Genomic DNA, 16446 nt, shown 5'->3' on the forward strand with positions numbered 1-16446 from the left:
GCACATACAAAGCGGAGAATATTATTCGGCAAAGATGAGATTTTGTCCATTTTTACTTTTCCGCACACATACCCGAGTGGAAAAAAAGTGACTAAGTTACTATTGACTGTAAGTGACTATAGTTAGCTATATTCATGAATTTTAAAATGTTGTATGGAAAACAATCGACTATAGTTACTCAGTCAGTCAGGCGATTATTTTGGGACGTTTCGACTATCGGGTGACTATGATTATTGTCAACTATAGTTAGCTGTTGCAGTTAACCATAGCTTACTTTAATTGATTGAAGTTAACTAAATTTAACTAAGGTTGCTTGTTTTCACAGTCAATAGTCAGTCAGTTTGTCCCAAAATAGTCAGTCACTTTTTTTGTACACGGGACTTGAAGTCAAAATACATTCGCCTTTTTTTGTTTTGAATACATTGTACCTCTCGTTATTTCAGTAAAAACATGAAAATAAACTGTATGTGGAATAGATTGTTCAACGAAATAGAAAAAATTTGGTTATTCAGTTTGTAAATTCAAACCGCAAGAATTTCGGAACGAAAATTATAAATAAGAGATTATTTTCCACTTGGACTGTGTATGTCATTCTTCCATTTATACCTGTCTAATTTCATTCACTATCCCGTTTTTGTTTTCACTGTTATGTGCATATTTTGTGACTGTGCACATTCATGTGTGATGAACAAAATGCAATTTACAAAACTTTTTACTCTCCTATATGAGAGGCCTAGTTGAAAATAGTATTGTTTGAATCGTTTGTTTACTTTAAACCAAAAGTAAATTGTGTTGAAAATAGACGAGCAAAACAAATATGCATCGATGCAAATCATTGGATATTTCCACTGCTTAAATTTGTGATGTTGAAAGAACCTAGCGCCATGTTATTATGTATCCGTGTGATAATGGATTTTGTAGCATAATATTCAAATCAATGGTAAATGCGTAACCAAAAGGGTAGCGAAACACATTGTCACACGGAACATTTGTTATAAGTTTCTCGATGGAAGTTCTGATCGTGAAAATAAATGTAAATTCAGGCTCCCTCATGTTGCTAGGATCTTTTTAATGGCGTTGTGATAGTTTTTTTTTTTTTTTTTTGATCACATAAGAATCATATATAAACACAATGAAAATATAGAGAATTTCAAACGATGTTTTAATTTAACAAGCGAAATTTTTTTTCAAAATAATCTTGCATTTTTGTTATTTTTAACTGAAAATTCAACAGAATGGGCAAAATAAAAAAAAACTTCTGAACTAAAATCATGAATTCAACAAATATTGATGATTTGAGTTTAAAAAAAAAGAGAATTGAACATAACATTCTTTCTGCATCGAAGTTTGAATAAATAATGTTCGATGTGTGTGGAAAAAGTAACATGATTTTTTTTTGTTTGCATTTTTAAATTGAGCCTGGTCAAATTGCACTATAAAGACTGATTTTTTTTACATTCTGAAGAAAAAAAAAACAGTGCAAAACAATTTTGTTGATTTCTCTAAAAAAAAAGGTAGCTCTCAATCAGTTGGATAGTTCTTATGAGAAATAAAATATCAAATTTTGCGTATAAATGAATAAATTGTCCTTATCGACTCAAAATTCTGTCTACACATTTTTTTTTTCTGTTTTTCGTTTTTTTTTTTTTTGAATATAAATTACCAACATTTTGAATTTTAGCGAGTCAAAGGACGAGAAACCATGGCCGCAACTTGTTTTACCAAAAATGTACCGCATGTGGTTGGATGATTTGTTGGTGGTTCGTTGGCATTGAATGAGTCCGTTATTTGTTCTGGGTGATACTTTGATTGCTGCTGCATATGTTTGTGGTAGCAATTGAAAATGTTTTCCGTATCATCGGCGATGTTGTTGTTGATGTTGCTGCTGTTATTGTTGTTGTTGTTGTTATTGTTGAATGACAGAGTTGACGTTACACAAAACGAGTCGCATGCCGTCCAATATTTGCACGTTATTATTGTAGTAGCGGTTGATTCGTCATTTGGTTTACAACTAACAATACTTTCGCCATCATAATCATTCGTTGCCAATTTTTTAATACATTCGATAGCATCGCAATTATTCAGCGCATAATTGAGTTGATCAAAATAATTTTGAGATGTGGCCGAGTGTCGTCGTTTCCGATCGTACCGATTAATATGATTTTTATTGAGTTTTTGTGTGTGATTTTCGTGAGCTCGAGCATTCGTTTGTTGTCGAATTAAATCCATAAATTTATCCAATTTATTCGGTTGCGATTCGGTTGTGTGTTTGTTGAGATCCAAAGTTGGTTGTTTTTCAAATTTATTTTCATTCCATGTGATCGTTGAGTGAATCGTTTTATCCATATCAGATTGCTGTGGTTTATCAATATTGTGGTCATCTTGTACGGTTGTCGTATTCGTTGATGGTATATTTTTCCAGATTTTTTCCAAATTTGCGTGTTCCCAATCGTCGCCGAGTCGATTCATTGTTCCAGTTTCATCATCTCCCGTATGTTTGCCCATTGTATCGTTCGGAAGTTCTCTGCGCCATATGCTATTATCATTGTAGGCCCATAAACTACCGAAATGCTGGTTGCTGCTATCACTTAAAAGTGGTGAGCTATTGCACGATAAATCATTTTTGGTAGCTTTTATATCTTTGGTTTCGTGAATGATTCGCTTTTTCGTGCACGAATCTTGGGTATTCAAATATTTATCGTCCGTATGCAATCGACCTTGTTGACATTTTTCGCTAATCGCTTTAACCAGAGTTTGTGCTTTTTCCGGTTGTAATAGGTCCGATATCAATTTGGTGACATTCGAATAAATATGGTTGCTAGTGTTGATCAGTTCATCGTTTGTTTCATCCGTGTATTCGGTTAATTTGGTCATGTCAGCCAACAAATGTCGATTCGAATCAGTCATCTTGGTTTTGATCGGTGTCTCTTCCAACACAACGTCACCATCATCACATTCAGCCAAGAGAGTTGGCTCTTCATCGTCGTCCTCTTCCCAATCACTGTGAAAGGAGATACTTTGAATTAAGCATTTTAAGTCGGACATGATTTCATCTCCGTCCGCACTCAATTCATCTTTTAATAGACGATTCGCTGGCATAGACACCATATCATTTGAACACGATGTACAATGTTCCCATAATGCATGTGCATTATTAACATTGTTACAGCATTGACGAGTTTCATTTAAGCACCAGCTATCTTGTGACATTTCGATCAATTTATCGAACGAACCATCATTCATATAGTTACTATCTTCGTAGTGCATTTCCTTTGAATCATTTGAATCGAAATATGAGCGATGCTTTTGCAATGACGATATATTGGCATTACTCAATGAACTGAACGATTTTATACGATTTGGGCCGACATTCAATGGCATCGGAACATTGGGCGATATAATACGTTGATGTTTTCCGGGCGCAGACAAGTCATCCGTTTGACAACTTTTATCGTTTTGTCGAACACAATATTTTAGTGTAAATTCGACATCAGCATTGGATTGAGATGTATCACAGCGACTACCACCATTTCCCTCTTCATCGTACACATAATATTCCCGATATACTTCCGAATCATGATACAACATTCCACTTTTTGAACGCTCGTAATTTATTTGATCCAATTTATTCGAAATGTCGAATGTATAACCATCCGCATATGTTTGTTTAATCGGACGAAAACGTGAACGTTCCGACGTCAATAGATCCTCTTGTTCGATCGTCTCGGTAGAATTCGATTGGTATTTTCGTGCATTCGTTTTGGATTGTAACTCTTGTTTGGCCTCAAAAGATAATGGTTCAACTTCCTTAAAACAGCTTCGAGTCGAATGGTTCAAAAGTGTCACCCTACGTTTTACAACTAAAGAAACACATGCAACATTTTAGATTTGGACATTTTTTTTGTGGGAAAAAGTTTTAATTAACTTACCATTTGGTGTTTGATTTACTGAATGTTCAACAATATTAGTTTCAGCTTGAGCCATGTTTCGTCCATTCATCGAGCTGTTCATCAACTGTGTTAGTTGATAATTGTTAAAATAAGAGTTTTCAAACAAATTGCTTCTTATTTTATCATTGTTTTTAGCCTTTTGTGGACTCGTGCAAGCATCCTGTTGAATTGGTAAATAAGGAGTGTCGTTGTCCGACCATTTGGAGAAGCTTGCATTCTCATAATTTCCACCATCAAAATTCGAAGGTGCACCAGTTATCTTGTTTGTTTTGCCATATACATTCTCAGTTGGTTCGGTTGCATATAGCTGAAATTGGAAAAAAAGAGACGTCAGATTTGAAATCATCAAACACCGACTGCTTGGACTTACATTCATTTGTCGATTCAAAGATTTCGATTGATATTGATTCCATTCCCATAGTCGCGCGTTTGCATAGAAGCTTATATCATTATTATTTGGATTGTCAACCCAGATATCGTCGCTATTGTTTGGATTATCCAAACTCCAAATCGATGTGGTCAAATTCATGCCACCGGTTGTGGACGATGAATTCGAATTAAGACTATTTGGTTGTGCTGATATGAATTGATTTTTATCTGCACCACTAAAACTAATTTTTGGGCAAGCATTCGGCTGATTCGCCTGGAAAAACGATTTAAATTGATCGGTTGAAAGTTTTGTTGCACGCGTATCAGTGGGAGCGATAGCAGCGGTGGCGGCAGCAGCAGCGATGGCGGTGGCATTGCTATGATTGTAATTTAACCAAAACGAATGGTTCAATTGTGGTTCAGTTTTTGGCGGAATATTCAGCTCATTTTGTTTGCAATCATTCCATAAAGCTTCCATGTTATGATTGAATTTTGCTTCAAATGCGGCCAAATAATTCGTTTCCATGCAACTCGAATCAACACAATCAACGCCCGTAGTCTCAACGCCATGATTACAATTCACGGTCGTTTCATGGTCTGGTTCACGTGGTAAGCCGGCCGTTTCGATTTCGCTCCATGATCCCAATGTATCTGGTGTTGCATAGCCTTCGCTACGAATTAACATTCGATCATTGGTATTTTGGATGAGTGAACTGGAGTCGGAGGTGAATCGTGAACTGGATGATGTTGTTTCCGTGTCGGGAATATTTAAGGCGTACACATTGAGCTCAAAATTTTTGCCAAACAATGATGATGTTGCGGCAGCAGCAACTCTCATCAAATTTTCTTCATCGTTGTCAATTTGTTCGCATCGTTTGTCGCCGTCGCAATATTTTGCTGCATTCGATAATGTGACCACCGAATTTTCATTTACCGCCGTACCATTTTCAATGACCGTTTCATTTTCAAGCGAAGAAAATCGTGCTGCATCACTTTCCGATATGCTGCGATTACGATTATTTTGCTTCAAAACAAATTCACGTATCAAATCACGTCCCATTTCCCAAGCACCATCAAAGTCCGTATCCCACATTGTATCCGATGGTTTTTTCTTATGACCGGTTTTCGAACTAACCGTACGTGCATTTCGAACCGAATTGATACCGTTTGGTTTGGGCTGATTGGGTAGTGTGGGTGCCATCATTGTTGAATTTGCTACTCGTCTTCGTTTTGTTTTTTTCTTTATTATTGAAATCGCACCTGCTGTTGGATTGCTTTGATTTATTGACTGGTCACTGTGTGGATGTTTGTTGCTATCGACCTGTGGCCACGACGTTGTTTTATGACAGTAGGCGTTTTTCGATTGATCAGATAATGCTGGAAACGCGTTGAAATAACGATTTGCTGGATCTTCACTTGACTCCGTTTTCTATATTTAAAATTGACGGAAGGAAATATTATTAGAAAATGTCAACATACAAATGAGCTCAATGTGATCGAGAAAACAAAAATTGATCTTAATTGCATACCTTATCAGCAGTAACTACGTTTGAGTTAGACAAAGCATTATCGTTGTTCGGTCCAATTTCAAAGTCGGATTCATCAAGACTACTTTGTTCTTCGATTTCACGTAATTTTAATGATAGTTCATCGACCAATGTTTCAATTTTCGAGAGTTGTTGATCTGACGGAACGGCTTCGAGCAAACTATCAATGGCAGCTAAACGCTTCAATGCTTCAGTATCAGCGGCCGAAAAACGACGATAACTATTACCACTTTTGGAAATGAACAGCTTATTGCGCGTAAAGCTCCCGATCTATTTGCGAAGAGAAAAGAATATATTTTTTTTTGGTTTAAATTGCATTCAAAAATCGTGTTTCAGGACCAACAAAAAATTGCAGAGGATTCTAGGTCTAGCAAATGGATTTATATTCCTCCAATAAATGAACAACACTAATGACTGAATACTGAAATTAAAATTGTTTTGATGTTTCTGATACTTGCAAATACTACAAAAATACAAACAAAAAATGCTACGGGAAATGCCAAAAATTCGCAAGTATTTTAACGTTTCACGTGACTTTCTTTTCGTTTACCAAAATTTTAAAAAAAAATCGATACGAAGTAATGCACGAGAATGAACAATTTGCGCATATTTGAAAATTTGCTCACCGAAACCAGATGAAAAATTAATTTGTATTTTGTTCATTCTCGTTTGTATTTCGTTTTGGTATAAAAAAATGTTGAATTCATGACTACGAAAGTGGGGGGGAAACATTCAAATACAAAAACTATAAAAATTGTTCAAAGGTTATTTAAAAAAAGGAAAAAAAATTGAAAAATATAAACCTTGTTATCCGATATTTCGGCAAGATCTAATGCATTAATTTGCAATGGTGTATGTAATAGTGAGAGTAGCAGCCTTGAGTAAACAGATGATGCATCAACTCCCAATTGTTCCAATTCTGTTACTAGCCAATCTGATATGGCGCTAACAGCGCGCGTGGACACAAGTTGTGGATACTTCATGGCTCAGTATAATTTCAATAGTTCTGTTTATTATCGAAGTAGAAAAAAAACAGCACGTATTTCATGGTTGATAGTAGAGCAGCCGTGTGATCACAATTAACAGTATATTTAATGGGTAGAAAAAAATATATAGTTTTTTTCATTTATCTTTTATAAAAAGGCGTATATGAATTTATGTGCAGTGGAAGTTTGTAGCTTACGATTCAATTTCATATTGTGAATTACAATTTATTTTGGATTTCGCGCGCGCAAATTTTTCTCTTTTTTTGTGCAGTAAACAACCCAAATTGAATACGAAAAAAAAACTAAAGTATGTTATTCGACCAATGCTTACGTAAGCAATTATATATTATTATTGTTTTTGGTTGAGTTTGAATACCTTGGGTTATTTACATCGAGAACAAGCATATTCAATACGGAAAAAAATGGTTAAACGGAAAATGTGTTGTGCACACCGTCTAAATAACCGATTTATTGGAGATAGACCCGAAATTTGAAACAAAATCTTCCGAAAGCAATTTTTTTTTTTTTTTTTTTCAAATTGAATCAAAGAAATGATGTTTACCTGAAGCAAGTATCCAGAAATGATGAGTTGAAAGAAAAAAACGTATGTCTTTTTCTGTCAATTCTTTGGGCAACAATCTTAAAATGTATTGTGGTATCGGGATTAATCGATAGCAATGACAACGGCGAATAGACTTAAGCAACAGCAGTGCAGACTGTGTTATTTTTTTTATAATTGTTTGCGTTTATGCATTTTGGAGTCGACATTTAGTAAGCATGATTGCGATGATTAATGACAGATAGTACAACAGCATTCCTTCTTTCCATCATGATAAGATTTGACGATTTCGATTGTTTATTTCTTTGAAAATTAAGAATCCGTTTTATTTTTCGTTTTACGTTATTATTTTTTTTAAGAAAAGAAGAAAATCTCGAGCGATGTGCGTATTTAACCACCGTTTTTTTCTTCTCTTGTGTGTTTTTTGTTGTTGACGAACCGGAGGAAATTCAAACTAAATATCCATCCAGGAATGAGCTTTAGCTATAATACATTGGGAGGTTGTGAAAGTGTGGCCCGGTTTTCAGTCTGACACAATGTCCAAGAAACGAATGTGCAGAATATTCGGAAATGATTCCAAATCGATTTTGTTTTGTATGATTTGTTTTGTTTTTACGTAGATTCTATTATAACTTGTTGGAAATCCATTATTATCTTCTCGGTAGATCAATATCTCTGAATATGGTTCATTTGTTTAAGCATTCCGGAATATCATTGTTGTGTCTGAAAATAAATAAACGAAAACACCGTTAAATACATATTGATTGAAATAAATTCATTGTATGATTAAAAAAAAAAAAATATTTGGCATTGAATGAGTGCATCAACCGTATTATCTTCGATGGATACCGTCTCAAGTGAGGTGAATGAATATTTTGCGAATTTATTGATACATTTTTTTTATTCGAAAGATAATTCGTACGACGTACATCATATATTTGTTCCATGTTTGTCTATATCTATTTTCACTTCGACACGATATGAACGCTAATGTTACAGACAACAAACAATGTTAATGAAAGTTCATACAATTGTAGACGCGTAGATAGAAGATGTTTTTGCGCACATAGGATTGTCTCGAGAGACGTTCAATATAATAAAAAAAGCGAAGCGATTCTTTCGAATAAATTCGCCAACATTGCGCTCAAATTGCGAAATTCTAAAATTAAAGAATGGTGAATTTTATTTTGCAAATGGAAAATGGACAATGGCATTACCCTACATTAAATGCGCTATATAAGCAGTTCCAATGAAAATAAAATGTATGGTGTGATTCTGCACTTCAATCAGTGTGAGTGAAACCGAAAAGAGGAAAAAAAATCGCACACAAAACGACATCAGAAACGTGTGTTCACTGCCACCCTTTTTACGTAAATAAAGGTCGTCGACAGGCTGGCATTATTTCCAAGGTCAACACTCTAAATGTATAGGATTTATACACGTTTAAAAAAGAATTTGCTTCACTAACTCGAACATTTGCATATATATACTGGCACCGAACACATGCCGTTACTCAAACGCTCACAGAAGGTTCACAATCTATACACATTGGTAATTCTACCGAAATACTTGTGCGCACCTTGTGTATGTGTGAGAGATGACACTTAACATTGCAATTCAAATGTGCTTTAAACTTTAGATTAACGATATGAGCAAAATCAATTTGATTTTTTCTAACACGTAGCTGGCGAAAGTAATGAAGAAAAGAAAAACTGATATCTTGGCTACATCGAATGTATATTATAGTATATGATCACAGTTTAATTTATAAATATATCATGTTTAAACCGAAATAATCTTCACTTGAGTATCTGAGCTGGGTGATACCCACTTTTTTTAAAAGTTCAAGTTTTCATATTATATAAAAAAAATAACAACAAACTGTTCATGCAAATGCTTTTGAAGTGAATATTTATTTAAGTTGAAAAACTGCCGATAGTAAAATGATTCGTCTTACAGCATTGATTAAATAGAATCGTCTGACGAAGCTAACAATTGGACATTTACTCACAAGAAAACAGACTTTACATTCCAAAATATAGATTATTCGTATGTAGTTGTGCATGTATTTGAATGGCTGATAACTAAGTGTAAATAATGGTTTTAGTATGTGTGTGGATGTGAGCAGCAAATCTTCCGATAATGATAAATTTCTTCGGAATTACATGAGTCACAATTTTCATAACAGAAAAAAAAACACAACAACAATTCAATCACAACTTGAACAAGTGCACAAAGAGTCACCAGCCATTTAATTTATTTTGTTTTTATCACTTTGATGCATATTTGACAATACACCAAAACACTGACCGAGACGCACAAAAGAAATAAATGAAGAGAGAAAAAAAAATATTTTTTCTGGTGAAAGTAGGGTAAGCAGTAAGCACACGTTTGAATATGTGTTATGTTATAAATAAAATGGTTCACATAATGCATGTCTCTATTTTATCAATCGTGTGTGAACGTAAATACACGGATTTTATTTTCCATGTATGCTCAACGTATAACAAGTAATTTTGCACATGTGTTTTGTTGGACTTCAGCACACATACGAATATGTTCAACGCGAGCCAGTGCAAGTCATTTGTTTTAACGTTGATTTCTATTTTGTATTCCCATCAAAAACGCATTTAATTCTCTTGCCCATTAAATATGGTTTATTTCGTCATGTCTACTTCAATATTTCCTCTGCCATCAGTTTGGCGTTAGAATAGAACGTAGTCAGCGTGCAAAGCAATTGAATACATTTAAGAATGAAATTGCGTCGAAATATTTGGAAACATTTTCATGCATTTCATTCGTTTACATGACAAATTGATTCAAAACAATCACATTCATTCAATAACACATGGGTTTTTCCCATAATTTTTCCTTTCTTTTTTTTTGGGAACGAGATAACGGCGCATTATCTGACCACGATAATATTTATCTCTATTTTCAAGAAGAAAAAAAAACTTTATCTCATTTTCATGACCAAATGATGCAACAAATTTCAACACGTACAAAAACAAAACTTTTGTTTGGTTCTATGAAAATAAGCGAATGCCACGGTTAATATATTCAATCATATAAAAATCGAATTAATAATTTCAATAAAACATCGAATTATTATCCCACTTGATTTGTTTGCTAAATTTCAGTGCAATAACTGTTGTAAAAATAAAAAATGCAATCATTCAGATGCTATTATTAATGAAAGTTTATTATTGACCTTATTTTTGTTGAAAACACCTTAACATAGTGAATGCAATAAAAAAAAGTGCACCAGACTTCGTGTATCGATCGTGTATCGAGGTACATTTAATGCACAACCAAACACTCATACATGCACATCAAGTGTAAGAAACATTATGCGCTGATTTTTTCGCTCTCTTTCTATCGCACACGATACAGTAATGGCCTGTGTGCAAGTGTATTTGATTTGACCCAATTCTATTTACGTAACCCAATTTTATGTGCGCGTGACATTTTGTACCGGAGTTTGCCAGCCAAAATGCATGTCATTTTATGCACACACACACAAAAAAACATTAATTTTAATTTAAAAAGTTTTTTTTTCTGTTTGTTTGATATTTTAAACACTTTTGAAACATGATATTTTGATTTTATAACGTTTGTAATTATTTGTCACGAAATTAGTTATTACTTTTTTTTCCTCTTGAAATTGATCTAGCACGAACAAGTGAATGAAGTGTAAACATGTGCAATGTGCATTCAGTGATGCTGCACCAGAAACTAAACTGTTACACGGAGGTCGCTATTCCTCAAACTGAAATAAAAATGAAACCGCTAGATGATAGTACGCCATTTGTGTGTTTGAGTGTTACACTGTCTACCGCCAAAATACGTAATGTTTCATTGAAAAGAATTGTAAGAAGAAAAAAACGTCGTATGCACATATATATATATACCGTTTTGCGTGTGTGCTATGGATAAGCATATATCCATCTAAACATATAGTATATACACGTTGGAGATAGCTCGAACAAGTATTGAGTGAATGGTCTAGTATATGGTTGAGTACGGTTGTATATAGTTGAAGCAACTAAAAACAGCCATCATAAAAATAAATCAATATTTTCATTTATAAATACATATCATTATTTGTTAAATCCAATATACAGTATCGAATTCGTTATAATCAAGCAATTTTAAGCATTTTATAATTAATTTGTTTCAATGCCTTTTTACATTTTTTATAACTAAGGTCGGTATTTTACAATTAGCTTAAGGCATTTTTTTTTTCTATTTGAACATTTATTCGAATAACTTTTTTTCCATTTATTTTTTAAAATTTAAAACCACTGGGAAGACTAAGAAAAATATAAGCTTTGGACTGCAAAATATTTACTTAAAAATTGTGATATTTTTAGATACATTTTCAATGAATTTTTAATTTTTACTTTTCATTTTGAAATGCTAATTTTTGAAATAAGTTTAAAACTAATGTCCCATCTGTTTGTTTCCAGTTCAATGGCTTTATAGCAACAGTGATTTTTTTTTTTTCAAACTAATTTACTTGGAATGCTGTACCTATTCTTGCGAGTTTGATTATCATCGTAAATGTATAATATTAGAGTTTTTTGCAATAGAAATTCTATACTAGACTATGAGTCTATAATTTATAGAATACGTAATTTGCTTAGCAACAAATAACTGCAAATAAACTGATTGCTTTATTAATCTCCTGTTACAATGTATACTAGCAATAATACGCCGATGACAAAAGCGTCAAAATACAAACTTGCAACTATGATTTACAGCCGGTGTATATTTGTATGAGATTGGAGACTTTTTTTTGCGAATCTCGCTAATGAGCGCCATCTGATTTTAGTGTGAATTAGATGCAAAAACTGAATTTAATTCTGTAGCATTGAAATGAAAAAGTGAAAAAACAACAACAATAGCACGGCCACACAGAGCTGTACATCTATGCGTGCTGATGCATACATACACATATACGCTTTCTTCATTCTTTCATTCCATTGCTATACGTATCTCACTGGTCAACAGATCTATGTAGCCATGTTACTGTTGTTGTTTTTTTTCTCTTTTTCGATTCAATTCATTGTAACTGAATTGAGTTCAACTATGGAATACAAGATGGCACAGATGAGGGGAATTCGCATTTTGTCTCTTCATAGGCTTAGCCGGTTGATGATTTATTAATCAGAATGCTATTTCCACCCCTACCTCTGTAATTTATGTAAATTATCAATAAAATGAATCAGCGATATAAATACCATTCAAATAAAATGGATATAAAAACCAAAAATATTTTCTTCCTTTTCATCATTCACACGACATTAATATCATTAATAATAAATCAGAAAGATATTTATAAATTTTATTGTTTCAAATTCGACAAAATTATCATATATGCATCATGAACAAAAAAAAAAAACATTAAACTTTCGTAAATATAAATAAAACCTGATTTTGACCACTTGAAATACCATAAATTCCATTCTCAATCCGTATTTCACCAATAAAAAGAGAAATATTTTTGCGTTTGAATTTGTCGCTCATAATTGAATAGTCGCTGAAGCACAAAAAAAAACAGTTATATACATGCAGCATAATCGTGAAGCATACTTAAATACAAACGTAAGTAAATCATACGGTAACCTTATGTGAATGCTAGTGAAACTATTTGAAGAAAGGCAAAGAGAATGCAAAAAAAAAAACAACACTATTTGACTTAGATGCCATAATACGAGTACACTCGCACATTTAATAAAAAATTACAAATACATGTTTGAATGACTAACACACGTCGCATGTTCATTTCTCTTCGCTATATAATAATATTTCAATGTGCCAGTGTTGATACTAGATGTATATGCATAAAAAAAGAGATAAAATAGTCAACAGTAGCTGAAAGGGAATATACATACGGCTGTTTGAGTGTCTTTTGTTTTCAAACGAAAAGATATTCAGCACGATCTTACACACTTTGTTCAAGCTATTTTGTAACTTTGCTTTGCCAAGATGTTGTTGTACGTGCGACCGCCCATGTGTATGTGTGTGTATTGGTTATTATGCACTTTAACTTTCAGCGTATGGTTGTAGTTGTAAAAAGTAAAATTGAGTGGAAAAAAATAATGGTGAGTGAAGCGAGAGAGTGAGCGAGTGAAAATGTAGACCTTCGTAATGACACGGATAGGAAAGTTTAAATGCAAAGAGCAGAATATACTCACACTTAAAATGATTTTGACATAAAGCACTGATACTGTACGGTTGAATGGAGAATGAATTCACACACAAAAAAAACTGTCTCATAAACGAGGAATATGACATCAATGACTATTACTAATGATCTGCAGCACACAAAAAAAAATCAATTTGATATCGTTCAGACTGAAGAATAAAGACATATGGCAGACATGGCCTTTTCTCTCAAATTATCAATTTCATATTGCGATACGTGTTATTGATATTTTTCTGTATGTACTGATTACTCGTCACACTGTAATAACACATGATGCACTCTAAGCAATCCTATGTTATAATTAACACTAATATTCTATTTGATACAAAATGAAATAACAATAATATACTTACCAAATAGTTTTCATTGCTTACGTGGGTTGTTTTTCTTTCTGTCGATTTTTTTTTACTAATTAGTTGTTATTCATCCGTGAGTTTTTACGTGCGACAAAGTAAAACAATCTCTTGTTTCATCTTTTTTTTGTGTTTTGTTTTGTTTTGCAAAAAAAGAAATGGTTGAAATGAGCAAGTCGGAGCAAGTACTTGAAATGAAATTGTTGTGAATTAAGTGCGAAAATCGAAACGATAAAGTCATAAACGTTGTGTTAACACTCACGAGACCGAATATAACGAAAGATGAAAATAAATCAATTTCTATCAATGTAAAATTAAAAACAGAAAACAAAAATGGATTTCCGACCGAAAGTCTTTAGTTTTAAATCATTTTAATCAAACATTTGATTGACTTTTTTTTTGTTGTTTTGGGATTGATTGTATCGTCGTTTTTTCTGCGCTGAGATTGATTTTTTTTTCTGTCAATTTCCACTGATATTACTGACGTAATTCAATGTACAGTTTATGTGAGTCACAATGCACTGGAACTAAAACGATGGCTACTTTAATTTTAATGCACCACAATCACGATTGTTTTTATTTTGTTTTTATTTAATTGTTGTTCAGCTGATGAACGAAAATGAAAATAAATTAATAAGAATAAAAAAATTTCGTAAGGGACCTGTTTTTCCCTCGCGATTCACTTTATTCACAACAAAAAAACATGGCAGCCACACAAAATGAGTGAGAGCCTGACTTGCAATGAAATAAAATGAATATACGACGAGACAACACCATTCGAAAATACACACATTGATACGTCTAATTGATTTGGTTGTATACGGTATATGTGGATGTGTTTGTGAAGACTTCATACGGCACCGTGTATGGCGTACAGCATGGAAATTGCAAAACACCAATACACAAAATAGCAGCTATCGGGCGTGCGTGTGTGTGTATGGGTGCACACGCATTCACCGTATGCTCAAATAGAAAGAGAGGTTGATGAAACTACGAACCTAACGAGTACAGTCAATCAAAATGATAAAAACACAACAACAATACAGTACATTGTACCGAATGTGAAAAGCGAATAGTATTACCATCGGGCAATAATTGCCAGATTTAAAAAAAAGAAGCAAGCAAAGGAAACTCTGTTAAATGATTAGGCATTTATTTTTAATATTTATTTTGATGAGATTATTGATGATGAAAATGATTTTTTTTACATTCAAAACTTTTCGTCGCATTTCCAGTGCAAAAGTTTCTTTTTTCTTCGACTATGTATGTCTTCGACTTCTTCGACTATGTAGAGGTCCAAAAATAGTTAATAAGATAGGCAATAGAATCAATCCATGCACTGCACCAATTACAACGATACCCAAGTACATGCGGAAGTAAAAGATTCGGAATATCTGTTGAGAGAAAAAATGCAGCCATGACATTGTTTTTCAAATTTTATGTTATTTTCAAATCACGTCGGACTTACTTGTGATTTGGCGAATGCTAAGACTAAAATGCCTGAAAATGTTGTAAGCGTAATTCCTGATAAAAAACTGCCGCCAAATTATTGCAAATAGCAATTATTTTTGCAAATAGCTTCATTAGCTCGTTCTACATTCGGCCCGTTTGCTTCGAAAATCAACACCAATTCCAATGGACTAAAAAAATGAAATCAGTGTTAGTTCTCTGGATTCTCTCATCGTAAATCGATTACATTTTTTCTCAGTTTTTGTAATACATACCACAACCAAATTAACTAAAGAAATGGCATTCAAAGAAATGTTCCATATCCACATCATGCCACCCATATTAATTAGAATGAGTGAAACGACCAGAAGTATAACGACTGCAGCAATAAAATCAAAACCAGTTAAAATGAACGAAACAGCAAAAATATTTGCCAATGAAATGCCCAACGAAAATAATGTATCTTGCCAAATAGTTAAATATTGCTCATAGAAAACGTAGAAAATGCTGTAAACATTGGAATTTGTGGTTGGTGTTGGTGTTGTTGTAAATTTTCGTACATAAAGACGACTGGTTTTACCTGTATGGAAAAAATTTGGCCGATTCGTCAAGTGTTGAAATTTCATTTTGGATATCGTCTCCAATTTTCTGGCCTCTCTACTACTTACTATTTAGAATAAAAAAAGACCAAATTTGTGTTCTTCCTTCACATTTTACGTTTAGATACGTGACAAATTGAAATTTTTGTTATCTCTATCAAAACATAATGATTGTCATTAAATAGCAATATACCTAATGAAATTCAAGCAATTTTGTCCGTAAATGTACTTAAATTTTGTCAATTGATACCGAATAAAGAGTGTGACACACAAATGCTAAATGTTTGACTAGATATGTCAGTGCAAGTGATATGTAATCATACAAAAAATGCATGAAATTGAAATCGGACACGGCAATAAGAAAACGCGAATCTTACAAAATTTTAACTGATCTTATCTTATGACTTACCATTTAAATCATTT

The 16446-nt window shown here is 33.2% G+C and overlaps 1 protein-coding gene across 2 annotated transcripts; it reads right to left on the reverse strand.

The window, feature by feature from the left end:
* Positions 1 to 1651: 1651 nt before the first annotated feature.
* On the reverse strand, positions 1652 to 14710 carry LOC116343606 (homeobox protein 2-like). Of its 2 annotated transcripts, none has more exons than XM_031771780.1 (7): positions 13976 to 14710; positions 7415 to 8134; positions 6670 to 6872; positions 5849 to 6136; positions 4321 to 5748; positions 3930 to 4257; positions 1652 to 3860 (listed from the first exon to the last, which is right to left on the reverse strand). In XM_031771780.1, exons 3-7 carry the CDS (start codon positions 6847 to 6849, stop codon positions 1678 to 1680), a joined length of 4407 nt encoding a protein of 1468 aa, XP_031627640.1. In that variant the 5' UTR covers positions 6850 to 6872; positions 7415 to 8134; positions 13976 to 14710; the 3' UTR covers positions 1652 to 1677. The 2 variants fall into 2 exon arrangements, with proteins under 2 accessions (XP_031627640.1, XP_031627641.1); XM_031771781.1 differs by lacking the exon at positions 13976 to 14710 and adding an exon at positions 11058 to 11172.
* Positions 14711 to 16446: the final 1736 nt, after the last annotated feature.

Source organism: Contarinia nasturtii, unplaced genomic scaffold (genome assembly GCF_009176525.2).
Source record: "Contarinia nasturtii isolate CC-2019 unplaced genomic scaffold, AAFC_CNas_1.1 Cnas_scaffold_1037, whole genome shotgun sequence".
Taxonomy (NCBI): Eukaryota; Metazoa; Arthropoda; class Insecta; order Diptera; family Cecidomyiidae; genus Contarinia; species Contarinia nasturtii.

Coding starts and splice junctions, on each gene's coding strand:
- LOC116343606 (XM_031771780.1), bottom strand. CDS start 6,849: ATGAAGTATCCACAACTTGTGTCCACGCGCGCTGTTAGCGCCATATCA. Junction 6,137..6,669: donor CCGAAATATCGGATAACAAG/GTTTATATTTTT, acceptor CTTCGCAAATAG/ATCGGGAGCTTTACGCGCAA. Junction 4,258..4,320: donor CTTTGAATCGACAAATGAAT/GTAAGTCCAAGC, acceptor TTCCAATTTCAG/CTATATGCAACCGAACCAAC.